General features: G+C 51.1%; 2 protein-coding genes across 2 annotated transcripts; both read left to right on the top strand.

Annotated features, from left to right (window-relative positions):
* The first annotated feature begins 935 nt into the window (after positions 1-935).
* On the top strand, positions 936-12,659 carry DUSP3 (dual specificity phosphatase 3). Its single transcript, XM_032457289.1, has 3 exons — positions 936-1,131; positions 4,127-4,353; positions 9,148-12,659. Exons 1-3 carry the CDS (start codon positions 1,007-1,009, stop codon positions 9,351-9,353), a joined length of 558 nt encoding a protein of 185 aa, XP_032313180.1. The 5' UTR covers positions 936-1,006; the 3' UTR covers positions 9,354-12,659.
* A 6,314-nt stretch (positions 12,660-18,973) lies between these two features.
* Positions 18,974-23,850, top strand: SOST (sclerostin). Its single transcript, XM_032457288.1, has 2 exons — positions 18,974-19,290; positions 21,910-23,850. Exons 1-2 carry the CDS (start codon positions 19,074-19,076, stop codon positions 22,329-22,331), a joined length of 639 nt encoding a protein of 212 aa, XP_032313179.1. The 5' UTR covers positions 18,974-19,073; the 3' UTR covers positions 22,332-23,850.
* The last annotated feature ends 726 nt before the right edge of the window (positions 23,851-24,576 follow it).

Below are 24,576 nucleotides of genomic sequence, written 5' to 3'. Positions count from 1 at the left end.
GAAAGTTGAGCTGCTGACATTGTGCGGCTCATAGTGTGCTGGCAGCTGCTCCTGGAAGGGCTGCAAAGGAGCTGGATTCATCTCCACACTCGCACAGGGTGTAGCACCTTGTGGGTGCTCAACACATTTGCTGATGAAGAGAGAACACTTATCTATTGCTCACTGTGTAGTGCTGGGCGCTTTCCTGAAATGTCACATTTAATCTTTCAAACAACCCTAGGAGTTAGGTGCTATTATTACCCCCATTTTTTTTTCCAGCAAACGGGCTCAGAGAGGTTAAGTCATTTCCCAAGGCCACAATGCCATTGCTTCCTTGCATAGAGCCCAAGCTTTAAGCACGATGCCGACTCTCACCGAAGTTTGGAAGAAATGTGCCCCAGAATCGGGCTTCTCAAACTCGAACCTTCGAAGGGATCCCGGGGCGTGGGGGAGGGAGGACGGGAGGGGGGTCCTTTAAAATGCACATTCTCACTCAGCAGGTCTGAGTTTGGGCGGACAGAGATTCTGCACTTCTGACCAGCTCCTGGGTGATGTCAAGGCTGCTGGTCCGCAGCAGGCAGGCAGAGCTCACAAACGGAACCCGGGTGTCCCTGTAAATCCTGAAAGAATTGAGCGACACTTGGACACCTGGACACGTGGACTCCAGTTAGGAGGAACATTTATTGCGCCCTGCATTTAGGCCAGTAGTTACTGCAAGTCCATGACTTCGCTGGGGGTGGGAAGAGGACTCCCGAAACTCCAGCGTGGCGGCATCTCGGCCACGGGAAACAAGCCCAATGGTCTTCCCCGGGCGTCCCCCCACCGGCGCCCGGCGGCGCGCGTACTTGCCGGGAGCGGAAGGCGCCTGGCCGCCCGCGCATCGCCGCTACGAGCGCCCCGCGGGCCCGCCTCCGGGGCGGGACGGGGCGGGACGGGGCGGGCCCCAGCTTCGGAGCCCCCGCCCAGCTGACCCGGCCACTCTCCCCTCGCTCGCGGCTGCCCCGGCGTGCAGGGCCCGGCCGCCGCCATGTCGGGCCCGTTCGAGCTCTCGGTGCAGGATCTCAACGACTTGCTCTCGGACGGCAGCGGCTGCTACAGCCTCCCAAGCCAGCCCTGCAACGAGGTCACCCCCAGGATCTACGTGGGCAACGCGTGAGTCGCCGCTCCTCGGGCCCAGCCCTGAGGGCCCCTCCCCGGGGCGCCCCGCCCACTCGGGTGCTGGGGTGGGGGCGTCGGCGGGCGGGGGTTGGGGGAGCCGGGGCGGGGTCGCCCCTCCGGAAGCCACCGCGGGGGCTGGGCGGGGGCTGGGCGGGGGCTGGAGTCACCGCCCATCCCTGCGCGTGGGGCGAAGCGGCTGGATCCCGCCCCCGCCCAGCGCTGTCCTTCCCTTCGTGCGGGTGCCTGGAGTCCCGGGGGCCACGCGGCCAGCCCGGCGTCCGGCCCAAGGCCGCCACCTTCTAGGAGCTCGGCCTCGGGCGGGGTCAGGGCTACCAGGTTCACTTAACAGGTGGCCCTCCGTCGCCCTGCCGGACTTCGGCCCGCTCGTCATGTGACAGCTGCCTGGTTCTGCAGTGAGGTCACCTCGGAATGTCTGCCTTCGCTGCCATGGCAACGGGCTGACGTCACATTTCGGGCGTGGAACTTTCCCGGCCGGGCGGACCCAGATAGGGGAATTGAAATATCCCAAACTAGGGGTCCAGTGACCAGGGCCTGGGTTTTCTCGCTCCTCCTCTTGCCTTCCAGATAGGGTTTGATTTACCAGGGATTCTAGAACAAGCCAGTGATAAACCCACTAAGGACCTGAGCCATCACTTTGAAAAGGCTGCTGACCTTCTCACCACTGGGAAGTGCATTTATTATTTATCACTTAGGAGTTCTTACCAAATTGATTTTCTCATTTTCTTGTAGTCAAACTATTAGTAAGAATTTCTCAGCAGGAGAGAACCAGTGTTAACCATCCTGAGAGGTGCTGAAATACCAGCCAAAAGTGAAAAATTAGATTACCATGCCTGTACAGCCTTGGGAGGGTGCAGACTGGATTTTCATGAGACCCTGAACACCCAGTTACCAATGCCCTAAGCTCCATGGGCCCAGAGACCACATGTCTAACCCTGTTCTCTCCTTTTGCACAGGAAGAAATGGTGGCCCAGAGTGGTTGAGGGATTTTCAGGGTAGGGTCGATGTCTTATTCATGTCTGTATCCCAGGTCCTGGACTAGGGCCTGATGCTTACTCTGGCAAGGACTGCCACAAAAGTGGGGGTCATCAGGGAGCTGGGAGGGGTCTGGAAGGCAGGTCCCAGCCCTATGGGGGCTGGTCTCGTTCATTCCATCATTCATTCACCATATTAGCATCACTGTATGTCAAGCACTGAACAGTGTTCATTCACAGTAGTGACAGTAACGAAGATGGTAAAGTTGTCGAATGTTGACTTAGTATGAGAGAAGGGAGATGAATGGTAGTGACCCTTCAAAGTTAGTTAATTTGGTGTTTTTTAAAATGAGCCACTGCTTTACAATTTTGTGCAGTGTCATGATAGCTAAAACAGGATCCCAGAGTCCTCAGTAATTGCTGAGGCTAAGCCCCTCTCCAGCCACCCAAGCAGCAAGTGGCCTTAGCACTCCCTGAAACCCTGCTCTCTTGGGCACTTTGTCATCGTCACTTCCCAAGTGGGAACCAAGGTTGTGAACATCTGGTGATACGCAGGGTGACAAGTGCTGATGGCCACTGTGAAAACATATCTCTTGACCTCAGGCACATCTGACCTTGATGTATCAGGGGTGGTGGGGAAGTTTGTGCTCAGCATGGAGGATTGACTGAGTACCTGGATGCCCCCCCCACCCCAGAACCGGGAATGCCTTAAAATCAGGGCTCCTGATGAGGGCTCCCTGGGCAGAGAGGAGCCTGGATGAGCCATGTTGCTAAGTCTTGGGATTTGCCGTTGATGTGAGCATGAGAGGCAGAGTGATGAGGAAGACAGAGCAGGGCTGCATCAGGAGAAAGAAGGTCTCCTCCCAGCCCTGCCTTGAAACAGCCCATGTGAACACAAGCATATCATTCTGCCATCCTGTTGGGCCAGAGTTTAAGCTCTGTCCTTCCTTCCTCACAGGGCTGCTATGACAGGCAAACGAGATCATGCAGGAGAAGGCGTTTTGTAAAGTATAAACTGCTGTTTGAATTGGGATGTTGTTGTGAGATGAAATAAAGGAGCCCTTTGACTATTCAGATGAATGTTTTGTAACCCCCACAGTTCTGTTAGGGCCACTTCCTCCCCAAGTGCTTACTCACCCAAGAGAGCTTCAGAGACATGGCTGGTGGACTGTGGTAGGAAGGATCCCTCTGGGGGATAGGAAGGGGCTGCTGCGCTTTTTAATCCAAGGAAGAAGGCTGCCTGGGATGTGCTGATTTCATTCTCCACTGACTCACCACCTATTTATTCAGCACCTACTGTGTGCCAGGTACCATAGCACGTGCTGGGCATACAGACATTAAGCAGACATGGTCCCTCCCTCACGGTGCTCACAACCTAGACATCTAAACAGATAAGCACACTCAGGCATTAAAATAGTGGAATAGTGGCACTGACTACAGTATCAGATTCTGTCCATAAAATAGTTCATTTCATCCTCGTAACACCCCAAGAAGTAGGTACTATCATCCCCATTTTACAGACAGGGAAACTGAGACACTGAAGAGTTCAGTGACTTGTTGAAGGTTGCTTGGCTGGTAAGTTGAAGGTTGCAGGGCTGGATTCAGACCCAGGCAGTCTGGCTCCAGAGCCCATTTTTAACCACTAGGCTATACCAGCACCACAGTACAGGGAGCACGATGCCAAATGAAATGGAGGGGAGAACAGGAGATACTGCCAAGTGTGGTGAAAAATGAGAGGGTGCATGTCTGCGAAGAAGAGCATTCCAGGCAGAGGGAGCAGCACGGATGTGAAAGCGCCCAGTCTATTTGGGGCAGCCACTGGTAATTAAATCTGGCTGGAGTGAGGGCAGAAGCTCGTAAGACGGGGCTGGAGAGGCCAGCAGGGGCCAGAGCGTGGAGGGTTCCTTTCAGAGCCAAGAGGCTTAGGATCTTCTCCATCTCCCTCCCACAAGGGTGGCTGGTCAGTTGATCCTCCCCTGATGCTGTCTCCTGTCCAGGTCTGTGGCTCAAGACATCCCCAAGCTGCAGAAACTGGGCATCACCCACGTCCTGAACGCGGCTGAAGGCAGGTCCTTCATGCACGTGAACACCAATGCCAATTTCTACAAGGACTCCGGCATCACCTACCTGGGCATCAAGGCCAACGACACACAAGAGTTCAACCTCAGCGCCTACTTTGAAAAGGCGGCGGACTTCATCGACCAGGCCCTGGCTCAGAAGAATGGTAAGGAACCTGCCGTCCCGGAAACTATGGGAGGCAGCTGAGACTGGATTTCTTCTAGAAAATCGGCCCGTGACAAGCAACCTCTTGGAAAACCTGTTGTTTCCTGTCTTTTATGTCGAATGACTGAGAGCTTTAGGTTTCTCTCTCTCTGCTTATCCGGCTGCCCACCAGGTGGCCCCACATTAACACAAGATGTACAGACCTTTCACACAGTGGCGGCTCCGGGGTCCTTGTGTTTGGTTTAACTTTGGCTAAGGATTGATTACCAGCCCATTCCCCCATTCCGATAGCTGCAATAATGAAACTTGATTATTTTCCATGATAAGAAATCCTGAGGCGAAGGAGCTCTCCTGGGCTGGGTGACACATGTGGCAGCTCTCTGGTGGCTTTGGGACTTGGTGCTTTCCTGCTGTCTCTTCCTACAGTGATGGAGACTCCCCTGATGGTCCCAAGAGGACTGTGGCAGGTCTGGTTACCACCTCCCAATAGGACAAAGTGCAGCAAAAGATGAGGCAGCCAGCCCTTCCTCCTCTTTTCCTCTCTTTTCTTAAGAGCAAGTAATACATTCTCTCGAGTCCCTCTGATGGAGTCCCCCTCACGTCTCACTGGCTTGTGTTGGGTCCCATGAAGACCTGGCAAGGGGAGTGGGGCAGCCGCTATTGGCTTGGGCCGGGAGTCAGCAAACTTTGCCCCAGTTTTTAACTTCCGACAGCTCCCAAATATAAGGTAAGACTGGAGCAGGACTGCTGAGATGCCAGCCCTGGAAGCAGGGCATTCCAGAAAGAAATCTTAGAAGGCCAGAGGGCAGACATCAGCTTAGCAGGCGGGGCCACCTGCCCTTTCTGCTTTTAGCTTGTTTGTCTCAGCAGCTGCCCTTACCTTCCTGCTACTTCCTCCAGCCTCTTCCTTGCTCCCCTTCCCACACCTTCCCAGGGAAAATCACCCCCACAGAGGTGTGATCGGCCCCATCCCCCTGTTTCAAGCCTGTCTCTGCTGCCCTGATGCTGCTGGTCCCAGCAGCCTCCCCACTGGAATGAGTTCCAGTGACCAGAGTTTACTAGAGGCTGGTTTTCACATGTTTGGAGCCCCGGAGAGAAGTTTCATCACCCAGAGAATCTGTAGACTTCATGTCAGGCCTTTCATGGTCCTCCCTAGCCTCGTATGTGTCACCCCCTGCACTCCAGCTATACTGAGCTCCCGTGTAGACGAGAATGAGGTGCCCAGTTAGGGGGATGGCTTTTGCTCTTCCTGTGTATTGACTGATCATCCTTTCAGAGAACCTAGAGCTCTCTGATGGTTTCCTCTTTCCAGGCAACTAGGAACATCCTGTGAAAATGTGTGACCTCCTGCCTTAGTCCACATGGGTTGGGTCATTAGTCGGGAAGGCTCTCTCTGCCTCTCCCCACCCTGTCCTCTGGCAAACTCTACCTCGTGCCTGATCACTGGGCATTGTGGCCTCTCTTCCTTTCAGCCCACCCTCAGGCTGGGTCCACTGTGTCCCCTTGTCTGTCTCCCCAGCCCCTTATGTAGATTGGGCATGTAGCAGGTACACTGGAAACCATTACTAAACCAGTGACAAAAATGAATTCCATGCGTTCTCATGCCCAGTATAAATGCTTCTAAGATTGATTGGCCAAGTGAGTCAACAGAAACTCCCTGGCCTCCAACACTGTGCAGGGCTCAGGGGAGCCAGGGACCCATCACTTCAGAGAGCTTGTGGGGAGTAGCCGGGGTGCTCAGAGAAGGCAGCAGTCACTTTCAGCCAGGAAAATCAAGGGAGGCTTCTTGGAGGAGGTGGCATTTGTGTGGGGCCTGGAAGGATGGGTTTTGAACCCTCCCCTTCCACACTGGCTCTGTGAGCCCTGGGCATACTGAATCGGTTCTAGGTGGTGAGGCAGCTGCTCTGCAGAGGGTCCCATTGCCTGAGAGGGGGCAGGGAAAGCCCTACTCTGGAGACTTTGGGTCCACTGGCCAGAGAGTGAATGGGCAGGAAAGTGGAGGACTCCCTGCCCCGTTCCTGCTTTGGGAAGCATTGGGGAAATAGGGCCAGTTGTGGGGGATAGGGTGATAGGAACAGAAGAGACTCTGTCTGACTCTGGGCCAGCAGACTCCCTTCAAAACAATGCCCGTGTGGAGGTGTCGATGGGTAATCCTTCACTCGGCTGGTCAGCAAATATTATTGAGCACCTAGTGTATGCTAGAGATTGCAGGGCATCCAAAATCAATGCGCCACAGTCCTTGCCCTTCAGGAACTCAGCTCTGGCAGCAGAGGGTAATCTTTTCGTGGCCAACAGTCCCACAGGGCTGGTCTGCTGTAGGAGAGGAGATGTACCGGGACCACCAGAGGACTCGTGGTGTCGGCTAATATTTATTCATTGAGTGTCGGCCAGGCACTAGCCTAAGGGCTTTACATGTCACTTCCTTTAATCTTCCAACCATCTTGTGCAATGGGTACTATTAGTACAGATGAGGAAACTGAGACACAGTGGGTTTAGGTGAGTCATAGAAAAACAAAAAACAGAACCAATAGAATATATGTACTATTTATTTTAAGGAGTTGGCTCACACGGTTATAGTGGCTGGTAAACCTGCAATCTGTAGGGCAGACTGGCAGGCTGGAAACTCAGGTAAGACTTCTGTGCTACAGTGCAGAGGCAGAATTCCTTCTTCTCCAGGAAACCTCAGCTTTTGCTCTTAAGATCCTTAAATGATTGGATGTGGCCCACCCACATTATCAAGTGTAATCTCCTTTGTTTAAAGTCAACTGATAGTAGGTGTTAATTACATCTGCAAAATACCTTCTAGACTAGTGTATGACCAAGCAGCCTGGCATCATAGAGAAGCGAGGCCGATACATTTAACTATCATAACCAGCAAGCTAAACTTTAAACCCAGATTCACACGGCTTCAGAGATTTGGGTTCTATATCCCTATGCTGACAAAGGAAACCCTTGAGCTTGGCTTTTCAGGGATGAGTAGGAGTTTGCCAAGTAGCCAAGAGGGAGAGGATGTTCCAGGTAGAGGGAACAGTATGTGCAAAGGCACAGAGGTAAGAAAAAGCCTGGAAAGGTGTCGAGGCTGTGGACGGTTGGCCTGGTAAGCCACACCCTGGAGACTGGACTACCCGCGAATGGTGACAGGTCAGCGTGATATTTTAGAAGTTGTGGCTGCCGGGGCCTCTCCGCCCCAACAGCTGGGGACTTCATTGATGACGCCTCTGGCCTTTCTTCAACATCCCTTCCTTCCTTCCCCAGATGCTGGGGAATGCAGCAGGGAGCAAAACAGGTGGGCATCCCTGCCCTCATGGAGCTTATGTGGCAAGGGAAGATGACAGTAAACAAATGACAAAGATGTCTGGCTCACCAGGGGGTGAGGGTAGCTAAAGCAGGGAGGAGGGGTGAGGGGTAAAGAGAGGGGGCTTGTGGCTTTAGAAAGTGGGCAGGAAAGGGCTTCCTGGGATGATGACCTTAGAGCCAACACCTAGGAAAAGAGGGGCTGGTTGGAGTGCAGGGGGCAGGGAGAGGACGGGAGGACAGGTTTAGTAGAGCCTTGTGGGCCATTTGGGGATCACGAGAAGGTACTTTTGTTTGTTTGTTTGTCGTGATTTTTTTTTGTCCTTGTGTTTGTTTTTGACATGCACGTTCCTTTTATTTTTTAAACGGCTGTGCTGAGGCATAATTGACATTCAGGAAACTACACATAGTAGTTTGATAAGTTTTGACATAGGTATACATCCGTGAAACCGTCACCATAACCCAGAGAGTGAGCTTATCCATCACCCAGCAAATTCTCCTCATGTCCCTTCATGGCCTGTCCCTTCTGCCCCTCTCCCCTCAGTTCCTAAGCAACCACTGATCTGCTTTCTGTCACCGGACATTAGTGTACATTTTGGAGACTTTGATATAAATGGAGTTACGCAGTATGTACAATTTTGGTCTGGCCTCTTTCACTCCGTGTAATAATTTTGTTTCTTCTGTGTTGTCACATGTATCAGGAATGCCCTTTTAACACTGCGTAGCATCCCATAGGGATGGATTTACTGAGGTTGGTTTATCCATTTACCTGTTGATGGATATTTGGGTGGTTTTCTGATTCTGCTTTTGATCAGAAGATAAACTGTATATAGAGAAGTGCTTGTATCACAGTGTGTGGATCAGCGCACTGCACACGCCTGTGTCCCAGCCCCCAGATCAAGAAATGAAGCATGACCAGCACCCCAGAAACCCCCCGACACGTTCCCTCCCAGTCTGAAGTTCCCCAGCCCCATTACTGCTATCCAGACTTCTAACAGCTTGGATCCCTTTGGCTGGCTCTCCTACTCTGCGGGCTCACATACATCCTGTTTGTGTGTTGCATCCATGTCGTAGCTGGGAAATTGTAGATTGTTCATGCTATTTATCTATTCTGCCATTAGGGCTATTATGAATATCATGCCTGTGACCATCCTGGTGTGTGTCTTTTAGCAAGTGTGGGTGTGCAGTCCCGCAGGGCATGGGTCTGGGATGGAATTGCTGGGTCCCGGGGGAGGCATGTGTTCAGCTTGAGTCAATCCCGCCCCACAGTTTTCCGAAGCAGTGTGCCAGTTTACACCCCCCTGCCAGCCACATGTCCAAATCCCAGCCGCTCCACATCCTTGCCAACGCTTTGGATCTTCTGTCTTTTTCATCTTAGCCGTTCTGGTGGGTACACAGTGGCCTGGCGTTGTCGTTTTCAGTTGCATTTCCTGGAAGAGCTTTGCCTGGAGTCGTGGTGTGATTGGATGGGCAGCTCACTGTGTCGCCCTATTTCTTGCAGGCCGAGTGCTGGTCCACTGCCGAGAGGGTTACAGCCGCTCACCAACGCTGGTCATCGCGTACCTCATGATGCGTCAGAAGATGGATGTCAAGTCTGCACTGAGCGTCGTGAGGCAGAACCGTGAGATCGGCCCCAACGATGGTTTCCTGGCCCAGCTCTGCCAGCTCAATGACAGACTAGTCAAGGAAGGGAAATTGAAACTCTAGGGCACCCCCACTGCCTCTTCTCTAGAGGACGGACAGGGGAGGCCCTGGTGGAGGTGTCCCAAGCTGCCATGTTTAGGAAACACAGTGTACCCTGCTCCCAGCATCACCAGGCACTTGCCCACAAGTCTGTCCGAACACATCCCTGGGCCACTTTCCCCCCGGGGAGCATAGAAAGAAGCTTGCCGAGGAGGGCATTCTTGTCCTATGTGTGACCTGTGCCTGCAGTTTGCAATGTCCTCACCCTGAGGTGGGGGGACACAGAGGGGGATGGCCTGGGACAGGTGTGCTTCTCCCAGATGACCCAGGGCAAGAGGTCTGAGATGCTCACAGGGTCCCGTCCTGCCCTCCTCCACCCGTCACTCCCCACCCCTCACCCCTGGGCCCTCTCCTGAGGGGGGGCCACAGCCCTGTAAAGGAACTATGCAAACACGGGCCCCTCTCCCCCCACCGTGTGTGTCTCCCCATCTCCTCACAGCCGTCCACATCCTGCTTGTAGGCAGAGGCACATCCCGAGGGCTGAAGCTAGCTCAGGGTCAGTGATCAGGAGGTGGAAATTCCCAAGAAGAGACTGCATTTTAATGATTTCCTTAGGATTAAAGATACTGAAACAAAGGGGCCCTGGAGTGGGCAAACACATCCCCCAGGAGGACTTTCCTAAATCAATAGTTTTAAAAATGTGAATCCTTGGGAGGCTTGAGTTCAGAATCCACCTGTTTGGGCTATTCGGCTCTTGGTCACTTGGTCTGTTAGAAGAGCTATGCCTTGGACCGGGTTTTATTTTTCTTTTTTAGAAAACAGGGTGTTGAAGTCCAGCCTATTTAAAAACCCCACCATTTGGAGAATTACAAGGGTTTTGTCCTGAATTATAGTGTTGGCGAGCCCAAGCCACTCGTGCTCACTGCTTTTTGTCTTGGTTGCTATTCCGAGACCAGGAGGAGGAAGTTAGCCAATTATAGTGTGTGTGTGTGTGTGTGTGTGTGTGTGTGTGTGTGTGTGTGTGTGTGTGCGCGCGCGTGTGAGCAGCAGAGCCTGAGACTGGACGAGCAGGGAGATGAACAGGCCCAGGCTCACTCACTCACACGGGTGTGCACATGTGTCAGGATGTAGGAGTTTCGTTTTGAACACAGTCTTGTTAGGACGTGGCAGACTTGTCACCAGGGCAGGTGATGGCGAGGTGATCCTCACAGCCTTGCCCTGGGTGCCTGGCCCATAGGTGTCCCAGAAAAGTGTGTGGAGTTAAACCTTTTTTTTGAACACCAAATATATGCAGGGCGTTGTTCTGGTGGGTGTAGCCAGCTCCCAGAAGCCTGAATTTGTGGTCGGATCCCTTGCAAGGATTTGCAGAGGAGTCTTACCTGAAATGAAATATCAGGGATTTTTGTTGAATATTTAAAATTCAGTTTTGAATTTCAATTCAGGTAGCGTTAACATGTCGAGGCAGGGAATGTGCCTTTTCCAGGGCTGCCCGGGAGCTGCTGGCTGGGATGGGGAGACGCAGGTGTGCCCCGGGGCTTCCCTCACAGGGGTGATGAGCTCTCTCCGGGCAAAAGTAGGGGCAGCGCCTCACAGCCTGGTTGTCACCTTTTCTCTGTGACCACAGCAGCCCTGAACAAATTAGGATCTGTCTTCTTTTTCAGATACCAGGCTGCCCAGATAGACCCACTTAAGTGAAGTGGCCATCCTCCCAACTGGGTGCCTCCCAGTTCTCAGATAACTCTCCCACTTAATCTGACTTGATCCTCACAATAACCCTAGTCACTTGGTAGAGCTTATCCATGTACTGTTACATTTTTAAAAAAAAAAGGAACCGAGGTTCAGAGTGATCAGGGGTGCTGTGCTCAGGGCCGCTCAGCTCTAAGGCAGAGCTGAGGCAAGATTTCAGGTTTGCTGTTCTCTGAAGCAGAATTCTTTCTCTTATTCTACACTCATCTTCAAGAAGTGATTCCCCGGGCGTGTCCAGGTGCGCTGCACATGCCCTTGACCCAGCCCGTGTGCACAAAGGCCAGTCAGCTCTGTGGACAGAGGACAATTCAGGCTGTGGCGTCAAGAGCGGCTCTGTTCCGGGGAAAGGCAGTAAAAAGCGCGGGTCCCCAGTTGGGTTGGAATGTGGGGCTCTTCCAGGAGACCCGTAGCCTCCCTGAGTCAGAGCTCTCTGCTCCACTTCTGGAAGAAGCTCAGGAGCTGGGGCTGGGGCCCTGCCCACCTCCACGCCCAGGCGGTGGTCACCCCACAGGATAGCACAGCTCCTTAGGTTAGTTTACCAGGACCTCTTGACAGCCTCTTTGTGGGGACATGAGGGAGAAAAGGCCACGGGGAGAATTACTGCCTTCACTCTGGGGCTACTTTTATGCTGATAACTTGGGATTTCTGGATAGTCCTTGGTCCTAGAATCTCCATGTTGACTTTACGAGATGTAGCTTCTAGTTCTTTGAGTAAAGCAAAATCAAATTGTGTAAGAGCCAACACGTGCCCAGCTGTGAGTGGAAAGCTGCCTCTGGACCGCCTTCTACCCCTGGGAAGTGATGGAATAGGAACTCAGGGTGCCCTTTCCCCCTCCTCTGACCCGATCCTTTTCTTTGACTAGCAGACCCCATCTAGGCCAGATTAGAGCACCAAACGGTTTTCTTCTCAGTTCTAAAGCAGTATGCCTTCCACAGGCTGGTCTGCTCCCCTGCCACTCTGAGTTAGCTGGAGAACAGAAGCCACCATTTGTCAAACAAGGGGACTCATCTTGAAGACCTCTAAGGCCCCTTTTGACTCTGACACTGTAGGGTTCTCTAAGAAGCCCCATTGACCTTGAATACCACTGGGAAATTATAGGATGTGTAACAATGTGATGACCAGCAGGTGGCGCCGTGTTCCACCCATGGTGATGGATGCTTGGAAAAGGAATGTTGGTGCCTTTTGACCGGGTCACGAGTTAATGTTAAGATGCTAATGTTTTAATAAAATAAGCACTGATCTTAAAATATGAAGATATTAGCTTTTCTCGCAGGAAATTTTCTGTCGTAAAACCGGCATCAAGAATCACTGAAGACCCAACAATGATGGTCCTTCCAAGTTAAGATTTTATCCTGATAGGAAAGAGAGGCCATCTCCGGTTGAGAGAGCAGCTTGGTTGGAAGCTTAACTTACCTCCTGTCAGCTTTTAGGGTAATTTGATTGTGCAAGTGTGAATTTTCTGAACAGAAAAGTGGAAGGTATTTAATTGATTTTTTTAAAAAGTAAGTTTCATGTCTGTTGTATCACAAATCAGTGTTAAAACACTAAAACTGTAACCAAATAAATGTCTTACATTAAGAGAAATGGCCTTTTTTGTCCTTCTTATCATAGCTGATTTTCTTTTATGTGTTTATGCTTGGCTTTTATGTTTGCTTTTTCTAAATTTTAAAAATAGTCATCGTTTAAAAAGTAGGCCTCCAGAGCTAGTTATAATTTCTGTGGTGATTATATTTATGTAGTAAATATTTGTTGAACATCTCTCCAATGCCAGAAATTGTCTTTGTTAGGAATAATCTTTTCATTTATTTGATTTTTTAAAAATTTCAGCTTTATTGCAGTATAATTGGCTAGACTTTTCTTGATTAGATTGGCCCATACCAAATGAGGGAGGTAAGACTTATGTTCCTAGGAAGGAAGGGACAGGGATGATAGTCTCAGGGTGGCTTCACATGAAGATGATTGGGTGGCATTTTAGGATTTGAATGATTCTGCAAAGAAGCAGTCTCAAAGCATCCCCTGCTCCCAGATGTCTTATAAATTCCTCCATTAGCCCTCACTCCTTTAGGGTAAGCATTGTCTTTTTTTCCCTCTAAATAAAAAACCTAGACAAGTCTGGGTACCTTTTCTCTAGACAGAAAGAGCCTCTCTGGTCTCCAGTTCCCTGTCTGCAGCAGGAGACAATTAGACTAGCTCAGTATTAGTCAAACTTCTTGGGCAACATAATCTTTATATTTTTACACAAAATCTTAAGGCACAGCATTGATGTGTAAAACTGGTTTTTGAGTGTAACTTAAAAAACATTTTATTTTAAAAGGTACTACTCTATATACACAGTAATAAATCCAAACAATAGAAAAGGCTTAGAACAAAAAGTGAGTCTTCAATGCCTCTCCCCCAGGGGGAGCCACTACTAAGTACATCCTTCTAGAAAAGTGCCATGTGTATGTCAGTGCACATATATGGATACGTGTGTGTATGTAGAGATATCCTTTCCCCCATAAATGGAAAATGTTCTGCACTTTGCTTTTTTTGCTTAACAAGACACCCGTCATTTCTTATAGTCCTATTTATTTTAACAGCTATTCTATTATGTGTAAATGCATTGTGATTTCTGTATATTCTTAATGTAAAGGTGCAGGCTGTTTTAATGAGCACCAAGTATAAAATGAGACTTGTGAATGATAATTGCAGTGTTTTACCAGCTTTGTATCCAGTTAATTTCTACCAGTCCACTGCAGTGGTCCAGAGCTAACGAAGGGCGGGTGTCCTGTGCTCCCTTGTGTAATTTTGTGGGTGTGGACATACCCAAGCCTAATTTTTAAAAGGACAGCCTCTGAGCTGTGGCTTTCTGAATTGATGACCCATTTATGCGAAGTTCAAATGCACAGATTCCATTTCTGAAGACTATACCAAAGTGAGTTAATTTGAAGGCAACACCACGAGTGGGTCATTCCTGGTTCATTCAAAGCAGATGTAGACTACATTTAGGTGATGTGTGTGTTTTTATTATGTTTTGTTATTATACTTAAAAATAATTGAAATGTACCTATTTTTTTAACTGTAAGACATCTCTGCGGAAATCTGGGATTTGAGAGACCTAGTTTGAAAACCCACAAACTAGAGGACCTTCCAGTTCAACGTTCCTGGTGCCCAGAGAACCTGGGCGGCCATCCTGAGGAGTGGGGAGGGGAGAGAGAGGAGGAGGGAAGTGTAGAGTGGGTGCAGCTCGGTTTTGCAGGGGGAGATGTCTCTGAACACACAGGGTGACCGTCTTCTCTGGTCGACTTTAGTCAGGCTCCTCTGAGCTCTTTTTCAGCTGCGCCTTGACTTTTAGACTTCCATGTTTGTCTCTCTATTGTCCAGTTTTAGCAAGAATCCCACCAAGTCACTTTAGCCAGAACCCCCATCCTCCATACCTGATCATCCTCAAGCACTAATTGGGTTCCGAACCCCCCACCATCCCCCAGGTGATGTCTGACCATCCTGGCCTGCCTTCAGCAAGAATCCTGTTAGGTCCCATTAGCCAGAATCACCCTAATCCCTGATGTTTCCTCTTAGTGATTTTCCATCCACTGACCCCACCCTGCTGCTTGGCTATAAATTCCTATTTTCCTTGTAGTCAGAGTTGAGCCCAATCTTTCTCCCTTACAACACAACCGCGTTGCAGTGCCCTCTCTACTTATCACAATGGTACCCACTTAAATAAAGTTTTCTTTACCATTTTTAACAAGGGTTTTAACAAGAGGCTGTCCTGAAGGATGGGGAGGTTCTGGGGATGAGTAAGTGCCCCCCTTAAAATGCCTAGTCCGCCAGGCAGAAGGAAGCAGAGATTTTATCCTGTTAAGGCTGGAGGAGACATTTACCTATTCTAAGCAGGAGGGTGAGTGACGCAAGCTCTTTGGGGGCGGTCCCTGTAGATTTCCACCTGTGCTGAGACTCTGTGAATAAAGACATGGTGACTCGGACCTCCCTCAGTGCAGGCAACTGCCTATAAACTGCTCGCCCTCCAGATCCAGATCCTCCATTGTGACCACTGACCTGTGGCAGCAAAATCTATTTAAAAATGCAGCCAATAAGAATCCTCAGTTTCCACGAATTAGAAACAGAGGGCATGGGAACCAAATAGAGAGTGAAACTAACTTACCTTTGAGGTTCCTTTCAGATCAAATATTCTACAATCTGAGGAGTCAGAGGAGCATCACTCGCTTTCCAAATTTGGCCTGTCCCTCAGAGACTGGTCCAAATGCCACGTCTTCCTGTGAGGATCCCAGATCCACCCCAAGGGGAAGACATTGTTCTCTAAAGGCCCATAATACTTTGTCCTTTTAAAAGAATATATCTGAACCTTTTCTTTGTGGCACCAATCTCTTTCTACCTGGTATTGGAGTCATTTGGGTGAAGAATTTCTTCCTCCCCTGGTACCAGAGCTCCCGGATGGGGAGCATATATCATTACATTGTGCCTGGTAGGAGACTTTGCTTCATTAAATGTTTGACAAGTGGACTTATGAACAGCAGCTTGGTAGAAACAAAAACCAGTCAATCATCATGTAGAAAAACAGCCTGGCTAGAAGTTTAGTTTCAACTACTAAATCACTAAATTCAGCTAAAAAAAAATTTAATAGCCTCAGGGTTGGCAGCCTTGTGGAGACACATGCTGTCATGGGTTGAACTGGGTCCCTCCAAAATTCGCATGTTGAATCCAAGTACCTCAGAATGTGACCGTATTTGGAAGTAAAGCCATTGCAGATGTAATTAGTTGAGATGATGTCATCAGGGTGGGCGATAATCCAAAATGACTGATGTCCTTATAAAAAGGGGGAATTAGGACATAGATGCGCACACAGGGAGAACACTGTGTAAAGATGAAGGCAGAGGTTGGCATGACGCTTCTGCAAACCAAGGAATGCCAAAGATTGCCAGCAAGCCCCCAGAAGCTAGGGGAGAGGCACAGACTCATCCTCACAGGTGTCGGAAGGTACCAACTCTGCCAACACTTTGATCTCTGACTTCAGCCTCCAGAACCACGAGACAAAAAATTTCTGTTGTTTAATTCACGCAGTCTGTGGGACTTTATTTCAGCAGCTTTAGCAAACTCAGGCACGTGCTCACTTGTTTGTCACTGATGGGCCTGGGGACCTGCAGTACATAGCAAACTGTTCACCTTCTCAGACCCAGCATTCACTTCTGAAATAACCCTTAAGTTAAAAAGAAAAAAAAAATTACTTTGTGGAATACTACTCAGCAACAAAAAGGAACAAATTGTGGATTCCTGCAACAACTCAGATGAATCTCAGGGAATTATGCTGAGTGAAAAAAGCCAGTCCCAAAAGGTTACATCCTGATGGATTCCATTTATATGACATAGTTATATAAAAATGACAAAATGACAAAATGTTAAAATGACAAAATTATAGAAATCGAGAACAGATTAGCGGTATCATAGGTTAGGACTGAAGAAGGAGGGCATGATTATAAAAGGGCAAGGAGAGGGATCTTTGAAGGCATAGATGGGTTCTTTGTCTTGGCAGTGATAGTGGTTATTTGAACCAACATGTGTGATAAAGTTACATAAAGCTAAACACACACATACAAATAAAACCGGAAAATCTGAATAAGACAGTCAATGCCAGTATTTTGGTTTCTGCAAGGTGTTACCATTCAGAGAAACTGGGCAAAGGGAACAGGGAATTTTCTCTGTATTATTTCTTATAAGTGCATGTGAATTTACAATGGCCCCAAAATAAAAAGTTTAATTTGAAAAATGACTTTTTCCAAAGATGCTCATGGCATCCCTACTGAGGATGGGGTGCACGAGAAATAACCTAAACTACCCACAACAGAAATCAGCTAAACCCCAGGGGTTTAACTCCAGAGAGTATTGTCTGGCTCTGAACAATGACAAGTTTGTGGACTAAACGAATATAAGTTTGAATGAATTAGTTTTGAGTGAAAAAGCAGGTGGCATCATAGCAGGTTGTCTCTGAGCCCTTCTATCAAAAGCACAGGTTATACCTTGGCAGAGAGTAATTCAAAAGAATGGAAATAATTTGGAGGGTCAAGTCCACTGGATTCTTCCCCCCACCCCAAACATTACTTCAGTTTCAAATAAAGTAACAAATCCTGAGCCTCGCCATTCTCTGGTCGCTGGCTCTTCCTTCTGTCTCCAGCAGGTGACATAATTGTTCCAAGGATGGTCCCCATGGTCTTGGTTTCCTGTGGATGGGAGGCAGGTCCAAACAGCAGGGGGCGCTCTAGCATCAATCCCGCCAGCTCAAGGAATCCAGGCATCAGAAATGCCCTCTCCGAAGTCCAGGGCAAAAAGACAGTTGTCCGGCCACAACAGGGTTAACAGTCCACATTCCAGAGCAAAGGAAAAAGAGGCCAGAGGGTCACAGACATGGGGAGGGGGCTCGGAGGGCTTCTCACAACACCGCCAGCTCTGTGGGGAGAGATAGATCACCCCCAACAATGGCCACAGCTGTTTTCGTCTGCCCTGAAGGAAACTGACTTAGGAAGCAGGTATCAGAGAGGGCCCTTCCTGCAGGGGCTTCTGTCTGGCTTGTAAAACTGTCAGAGCAGCTGCATTCATGTGTCGAGTGATGGATGATGGGAAGAAGGGACAGACGGCCGCAGATGGACACAGCGACTTACAAGTCAAGGCAGGTGGCAGAGGCTTTGCAGAGGCTCTGTCGGTGGGTTGGGCTGATTCATTGCCCAGTGAAAATACCAAGGGGACCTGGGCCACAGCCCTCTTCCCAGCCTCCTTCGGGGCTAGGAACGGGTGCGGCTCCTCAAACAATCTGTCTGCAATGAAAGCTTCCGCTGGCCCTCCTTTCTTTTCCTGCACCTCAGGTGTGAAACTTCTTCCCCCACGCCTCTACCCCTCTGAGGCCCCTCATTCTTCTCCGGGGCAGAGGTAGCAATTCCTTTTGGTTTCTTTGTGGCTAGCTGGACCTGGGATGGCTTCACAGAATGCACCCCATGCTATGCAACAATATATTTTCCATATAGGACTTGCCATATAGGACTTGAAGCTCGTTTTGAAAAATATAATGGGCTGAGAGACAAGAAAAAAAAATGTCAGCACTAAAAATGCTGGCTTTCACTTTTGCTAAGAAAAGGGATTTTGTGCTCTCTGCTCCTACCCACAGCCTGGCCCCGGAAATAACTGCCTTTGGCAGATCAGCCTGCCAAGAAGTGCCTGTCACCAAGTGCAGGATCCCCAAGGATCATGAGCTGAGGTTTCCTCCTTGTCTCCATCACCAGGGCCTGTTGACGTCTCATCCTGGCCTTGAAACCAGCGTCCCTGCCCCCCTGGCCAAGTGGGCACCCTCACTGCGGCCCTCCAGTTTCCTCTCTTCTCTTCCAGAGGATGCTGAGAGGGCTTTCTCAGTTAGAATCATGGATGCTGAGCCTCACAAAGTTGGGACCAATGGTATTTCTTAAAAAGCATCCTTCTGCCTTGGCCTGGGTCTATGGGGGCCAAATAGACACCCGAGGACCATTTTCGGGGGTGGGGTGACAAATAAACTTGACCCAAGAAACGGGATCAGCTGGGCTCAGACCCGTGGAGGACTCAGAGCTGCAATTCCCTTCATTAAGCTGGTCCCAAGTTTGTTTTGAGAAAGCCGGAAGGGCCCAGGGAGGTAGAGATTAGGAGCTGGAGCTCATTTTGATATCTGAAAACCCCAGCCGCCTAGAAGTGGGAGGCGCTGAGTGCAGGCTCGCCTCACACGCCCCCCTGGCTGTGGGTCACCTGGGAGCACCAGCCGCAATTTGGGAGATTTCTGAGCTCGAGAAGTCTTTGGGGAGGGCTTGATCTGAGCACACCCCGTTCCCTCCCCCTGGGCCGAGGGAAGCATGGGACCAGCCCTGCCCCAGCCCGTCCTCATTGGCTGGCATGAGGCAGAGGGGGCTTTAAAAGGGCCAACGTGTCCGGGCTGGGGACCGGAGCCTGTGCTACTGGAAAGCCGGGTGCCCTCCTCCGGCTGGCACCATGCAGCTCTCTCTTGCCCTGTGTCTCGTCTGCCTGCTGATGCATGCAGCCTTCCGCGTGGTCGAGGGCCAGGGGTGGCAGGCCTTCAAGAACGACGCCACGGAAATCATTCCTGAGCTGGGCGAGTACCCTGAGCCTCCACCAGATCTGAACAACAAGACCATGAACCGGGCGGAGAATGGAGGGAGGCCTCCCCACCACCCCTTTGAGACCAAAGGTAGGAGGTGGAGGAGAGCATTTTTAGCATAAGGGGCCTGGGAGGGTTCTCTTTGGGAGGTTTTGAAGACTGGGGTAGACTGTCAGCTGCCGCCAGCACCAGTGGAGGCAGGGGACTGATGGCATGCCAGTGTAGCCTTGGAAGTCAAGTGCAAGGGAGTGAGGTTGGTAGGGGGGCCAGCAGTGAGAGCCTGGAGCAGGAAGGAGGCTGAGGTGGTGAGAGTGGGACAGGCTTAGGGGCTCAGAAAGGAGATTTCAAAGAATCCCCTCCTGAGAATAGAGGAGCCGAGTCCTGCTGCTGACAGCACTGGGGAGGGACAGGGCAAGGAGCCTCACATCTATGAGCACCTGCTGGATGCAGACGCCACCTCGGCTGTGCCTGAACCATCCCCCAGGGAACTCCCAAGTTGAAGGTGAAGAAACGGAGGCTTCAGAGATTAAGTCACCAGTTAGTGAGGAGAGAGCTGAGATTTCAACCCAGTTTGATCCAATTACAAGATAGCCCTTGTCGGGGGTTTGGGGACGAAAGCCAGAGCAAACGCCTGCAAAGCAGTGGGAAACGGATACCTGAGATGCACCCCTTCAGTTCCCACTACCCATGATCTACCCAACAAGCTGCCACTTGGAAGGAATGGGAACTGCAGGTAGTTTTAGCTTCTGACCTGGTAGCAGCTGGGTCCAGGTCCTGGAGGGGAGGCAGCATCCTCTGTGCAGGGCATGGGTGCAGGCGGCACCATCTGTCCTGAATCCCCACCCCCAGGCCCAGCTTTGCCTCCTTCCTGGGGTGGGAGCCTGATCCTAGCATGCAGGCAGTGGCCCCAGTGGAAGGCACACCTGGGTTCCTGGTCAGGTCTGCACAGAGAAGCCTGGGGGGCAGTGTGCACAGCTGTCTCTGCAGCTGGCAGGAATGGGTGGGGGCGGGGGCTGGAATGACACTTCAGAGTGAGGCCCTCTGGCCATTGTCCAGGTGGGGGATGAGCCCACTGCCCAGGCTCCTGCATCCCATCCTACTCTGCTTTACATCCATCTGGGAATGGGGGCTCTGCAAAGGGCACCCCCAGAGAAGGCTGGCGGGACCATGAGTCTTCACATCCGGAGGGCAGGAGTGCCTTTCCCCTACTCCAGCCCAGAGAGGGTCAACTAAGCGCAAGCGAAGGGCTGTTGGGGACCCAAGTACAAGACGTCCACCTCCCCGGGCTCCCATGCGAGCCACAGTCCCAGAGGAAGCCACGTGCTCAAAACAAAGTTGCCCTTTACAGAAGAAGTGCCTGACCTACGGCTACTATTCTTGGAAAGCCTCAAAGCCTCCTTTCCTGGGCAAAAAGGCCGCCCCCACACACTACCCTTGTGGCCTGGGAGCAAGGGTGAGGATGCCAAACCAGCCCAGAAACCAGAAGGCCAGTCGTGGGAGGAAGGCAACTCCCACATCTCTCCTGCTCTGCTTGGTCTGCAAGGGGTGGGGGCCTGGCTTTCTCTGCCTCCTCTCAGGTTTTAGTCTTAGGACTATTTTTCAGCCCTTCATGTCACATTAGAACTGTCCCTATGAGACCCTTGGGGGTGGACAAGTGCTCAGGTGAGGACCAGCTGTTTAAAGCCCACGGTAGGAGACATAATTGAGGTGTCTTCCACGCCAGACCTTACCCAGCTCCCCCTACCCAGGGAGCAAGCCTGTGCCGCCTGTGCCACAGGAAGAGAAGTACCCAGCAGAGTGCCTGGTACACAGCAGATGCTTAATAACTGTTTGTGGTAGCTGAAGCTGTAGATTTTCAGTCAGAGCTTGGTCCCCCTCTGATAGGAAAGTAACTGTAGTAAAAAGCAGCCCCCCACCCTCACCCCTAGCCCAGCCTCCCACAGTGCTGGGGCACACAGCTTCCACCCTTGTGGGAGCCGAGAGGGCTGGAGCCCGGGAGGAGCAGACTCAGGAGACCAGCTCTGCCTTTTGAGCAAGAACTTTTCCCTCTCTTGGCCTCAGTATCCACAGCGATAACCAGGGGGCTGGACATGCTGCCTTCGGCTCCTTTCAAGTCTAAAGACTTCAGCCTCTTCCCCTTCCAGCCCTCCCCTCCTCAGGAGCTGCCCTGATTTATTACCTTCAATTAACCCCTACTCCTTTCTCCACCCCGCCTTACCCTTCCCAATAGGCTGGAAAAGGAATTTGGGAAAAGGCAAAGGCATTTAGAGTGTGTGCCTAGTACCTACCCTGCTGCGGCCAGATAGGACTTAAGCCTGGCAAAGAGAAGACTAATAATAACATCATTAACAGCCCACGTGTCCAGCTTTTACTATGTGCCTGCTGGTGTCCTCTGCATTATATATGTAATGGATTTACTCACTGAATCCTCAAGACAACCCACTTTGCAGATAGGAAGCACAGAGAGGTTAAGTAACTTGCCAAAGGTCACACAGTGATGGAGCTGATATTTAAACTGAAAGCAGTCACTTGGCTCCAAAGTTCTACGGGGAGAGGATAGGCCAGTGATCTTTTCACCAGGTCCAGGACACCTGGGCCCTTCCCGTAATAGATCCTCATAGGTTAGGGAGAGGCAGGATTGGAAAATGCGGGGGTGGTTTGGAGGGAGACTGGCTGGGTGGCCGCCCTCACGCGCGCCTCTCTCCGCAGACGCCTCCGAGTACAGCTGCCGCGAGCTGCACTTCACCCGCCACGTGACGGACGGGCCGTGCCGCAGCGCCAAGCCGGTCACCGAGCTGGTGTGCTCGGGCCAGTGCGGCCCGGCGCGCCTGCTGCCCAACGCCATCGGCCGCGGCAAGTGGTGGCGCCCGAGCGGGCCCGACTTCCGCTGCATCCCCGATCGCTACCGCGCGCAGCGGGTGCAGCTGCTGTGTCCCGGCGGCGCGGCGCCGCGCGCGCGCAAGGTGCGCCTGGTGGCCTCGTGCAAGTGCAAGCGCCTCACTCGCTTCCACAACCAGTCCGAGCTCAAGGACTTCGGGCCCGAGGCCGCGCGGCCGCAGAAGGGCCGGAAGCCGCGGCCCCGCGCTCGGAGCACCAAAGCCAACGGGGCCGAGCTGGAGAACGCCTATTAGAGCGCGCCCGACCCGCCCCCGCCGTGGGCGCCCCCCACCCACCCAGGCGCCCCAGGATTCCGCCCCCTGCCCGCGGTTCGATCGTTTGTGTTTCATTTTAAATGCCTGCAACCTAGGGCCAGGGGCTGAGACCTTCCTGGCTGCGGTAGGAGGGAGCCAGACCCTGTGGATCCCGGGTGTCAGCAAAGACCTCTCTTCCCGCCCGCCGAGGGCGTCCCCGGGGCAGGGGAGGGAGCTGAGAGTCACAGACACTGAGCCCCGCAGCCCCGCAGCCCCGCCTACCGGGGCCGCCTACCTTTGCTGGTCCCACTTCAGAGGAGGCAGAAAAGGAAGCGTTTCACCGCCGTGGGGTTTTAAGGGAGCAGTGGGGATTGAGAAAATTCCAGGGACTGATTAAGTAAGTTCGATAAACTCCTCTCCGCCGCCTCCCCCTATCTCTTTGCCCGTCAGAACGCCGTTAGTGCCGTGTTGTGCCAAGAACACAGGTCTGGGGGCCACAGATAGGGTTTCTAGTCCTAACTCTGCCACTACGTGCTGGGTGACCTCAGATTACACGCTTCTCTTTCTGGACCTCGATTTCCTCTTTGAAAAATGGAGATGGGGGTGGGATTAGCATCTGGAGGAATCTAATGCCACGTGATTCCAAGGACTCAGGAGCCCTTTGAATGGGCAGAGGAGAGAGAGAGTTTGGATTGAATCACTGATGTGGTGGCTTCCAGAATTTGGTGTTGTAATCCTCTGATCTGACAGCCAAAGATGAAAAGCAGGAAAAAAGAAGAATCTATTTATGGCTGACAAACTTGTGGAAGAAGCTGTGGTGTGTCCCAGCCTGGCCTCCCCAGATGTTTGGTGACCTCCCTTCTTCCATCTCAAAGGATGCAGAAACAGCACTGTCAGCTGGGGTAGAGAAGAAGGTCCCAAGGGTAGTGGGAGGGACAGAAGTCACCACCTTATTCCCAAAAAGCAGTGCCCCCTCCCCCAAACCAGGGCCATATTTTAAGGTCACTTTTTGCAGAGAAGCTCGAGGTCCCAGAACATTGGGCTTGCCGGCCCAAGGGAGTGGCCACCACCCGTTCAGAGACCAGCAGGTCCCTCCTGCCTACCACTCACAGAAACATTTCTGTCTGGAAAAGAGCTTCTCACTGCTGTTATGTGTGATGGCATATCTTACATTAAAATAATATTATTGGGGAAGAAATGACAAGTGCTGTATATATGCTGAGAAACTGCAAAGCTTCCTAGCTGCCATCCAAAAATCTCTTGGAAAATCATTTCCAGGCACCACTTACTTTCTGTGCAGTTTTTAATTGTTTAAAAAAATTTTTTTTAAACAGAAGTACATGCCATGGTGAAAGCATGGTTGGTTTTGCAATCTTTTCATGTGGGATTTGTCCAAAAGAATGAAAGTAGCAGTTTTTGGGGAAAAAAAGTTACATATTTATTTTCTCACTTAAGTTATTTATGCAAAAGTTTTTCTGGTAGAGAGTGACAATGTTAATATTGCTTTATGAAATATCAGTCTGTTCTTTCAGAATCCAGAGGCATTGTTAATAAAGACAATGAATTGTTACAGAGAGGATGTGGTCTCATTTCATCAACCACACTTGGTCATTTCTGTCCACCTTAATATCCTTCTCTTGGTCTCTAGGGCTTACACGTTGGAGGTAACTTTGACTGCGTTATGGTGGCCCTGGTAGCAATTCTGTCCTTCCTTTGAAAGGTCATGTTCGTCCCTTCCTTTCCAAACCTTCCCCCCCCTGCCATTGTACTAACCTCAGCCTGGTCTCCCTTTAGCAGCCTGCCCTCCACACTGTCTTCCAAAAACACTGTTCTCATCATGTCACACCCTTGCTCAAAATCCCTCAATAGCTCCTCCTTGCCCCAGATCAAGTTCAGGCTTCTCAGTCTGACAAGTCAAGCTGATTCCCATCCCCCATTCTACCAAATTTCCTTATGACTCCCCAGTGGCCACAGGCTGCCCCATCCCTGCCTCCTTAGCTTACCACCTGCAACAATTCCTGCTCTTTCTTTGGGGTTCATATTCCCTGTCACCTCTTCCCTGAACCTTCTAGAGATGTTCCAATCCCCACTGATCCCTCTCTCCCTAGACGTCCCACCCCTTTATCCATGCCACTCCTTTGGTTCCTGATGCTCTGTCTTCCATTCGACATTCATTCATAGGTCGCCCGTCTCCCAGAGCTGTGCTCAGTACTGGGGTAGACACAAAGCCACCTTAAAGACACCT

The sequence above is a fragment of the Camelus ferus genome, chromosome 16, assembly GCF_009834535.1.
Source record: "Camelus ferus isolate YT-003-E chromosome 16, BCGSAC_Cfer_1.0, whole genome shotgun sequence".
Classification (NCBI taxonomy): Eukaryota; Metazoa; Chordata; class Mammalia; order Artiodactyla; family Camelidae; genus Camelus; species Camelus ferus.
Note: the sequence above shows the minus strand (reverse complement) of the source record. Positions and strands in the feature narration are given on the sequence as shown.